Source organism: Vombatus ursinus, unplaced genomic scaffold (assembly GCF_900497805.2).
Source record: "Vombatus ursinus unplaced genomic scaffold, bare-nosed wombat genome assembly UNPS02014799.1, whole genome shotgun sequence".
NCBI classification, from domain to species: domain Eukaryota; kingdom Metazoa; phylum Chordata; class Mammalia; order Diprotodontia; family Vombatidae; genus Vombatus; species Vombatus ursinus.
In genome coordinates, this window is record NW_020954577.1 from 38183750 (window position 1) to 38185102 (window position 1353).

The window sequence follows — 1353 nt, forward strand, 5'->3', positions numbered from 1 at the left end:
GCAGCAGCAGCAGCAGCAGCAGCAGCAGCAGCAGCAGCAGCAGCAGCAGCAGCAGCAGCAGCAGCAGCAGCAGCAGCAGAGGCAGCGCGGCGGGCCGAGGGAGCAGCAGCAGCTGCCGGGCAGGCAGCCGGGCGCGCTCCGGGGGGAAGCCGGCCGGCGGCCCTAAGGTAACGCGGTGGGGAGCGCGGAGGCTGGCCCGGATGGGCTGCACGGGGAGCAACCGGGACTGGCCGCACTGGGGACCCCCCCCGGACGGCGCCGAGTCACCACGGGGCAGCTCTCCACCCGGGGTCGCCCAAGGTCCCCTCGGCGCCCAGCTTTGTTCTCCGCCTCCCGGCGGGGCGATGGAGGGCGTGGGCTGGCAGTTATGGATGTGGCTGTCAAGTTACGCTGCGCCGAGCTGAGCCTCCTAGGAGTGGAGGCTGGTGGCACCTGTGAGCCTCCCGCCTCCCGGCCTCGCGTCCTCCCTTCCCGGGGTCTGGGGAGAGTGGGCCACCAAAAGTTTGCAGCCAGGGCTTGGGCAGCCGACCTGGGGGCAGAGTTGGAGAAATAACAAAGCGCCCACGGGGAGTGGGTTTGGGGGAGCTGGTCCCCGGAGGAGGGACAGTCTGGGCTTGGAGAAACCTGTTCTTGCAGTGGTGGTGATCTCTGAGGTGAAGAATCCTCCTCCAAGGATGGAGATGTGGATGCGGTTAATGCATGACCAGAACCATGGGCTTGGGAGTCGGGAGGGACCGGAGGCGTCCTGTTGGAGAGCAGGGAGAGGATCAAACTTTGTAGCATGTCCGAGATGGGAAAGAGCCTTGTTCTGTCACTTTTCACGTCTGCCCAATTCAACAAGCATTCTATGCAGCGTCTGCTGTAGTGGAGAGCGTCAGAGTCAGAAAGACTTGCCTTCAGGTCCAGGCTCTGACGTTTACTGGCTGTGTGACCCTGTACGGGTCACACTACTGTGCCACAGGCAGCGTTCTAAACCGTGAACACCTGCTTTGGTAGAAGGAGTTTACTCTTAAGGAGCTCCCTATATCGATTAAAGCGCAAGTCTAGTAAGGTAAAATAAAATAAAATAAAGTAAAGTAAAATAAAAACAAACAGGAATATGCCAGACCCTGTACTTCGGGGCTGGTGGATACAATAAACTGACCTCTGAGCTTACATTCTTACTCCGTGTGCTATTTTGAGGAGGCACTTCTCCCTCTGGGCCTCAGTTTCCTCCTTATAAAACGAAGAGGCTTGGATTTGATAACTTCTAAGATCCTTTCCAGCTTTAAATCTTATCAACCACCTCTCCCTCCCCGATGTTTATTACTCATTTCCTCCGAATACGTGTCTCTGGGTCTGACCGAGAGAGAA

At 58.1% G+C, this 1353-nt stretch overlaps 1 protein-coding gene across 1 annotated transcript in view; it reads right to left on the reverse strand.

The window, feature by feature from the left end:
• Positions 1–783, reverse strand: part of LOC114050336 (translation initiation factor IF-2-like) — a 2446-nt gene extending 1663 nt beyond the window's left edge. Inside the window, exons 1-2 of the mRNA XM_027871940.1 lie at positions 237–783; positions 63–205 (exon numbers count right to left, since the gene is read on the reverse strand). Coding sequence (XP_027727741.1) covers positions 63–205; positions 237–783 — 690 coding nt within the window. The remainder of the gene's footprint in view (positions 1–62; positions 206–236) is intronic.
• Between the last annotated feature and the right edge of the window lie 570 nt (positions 784–1353).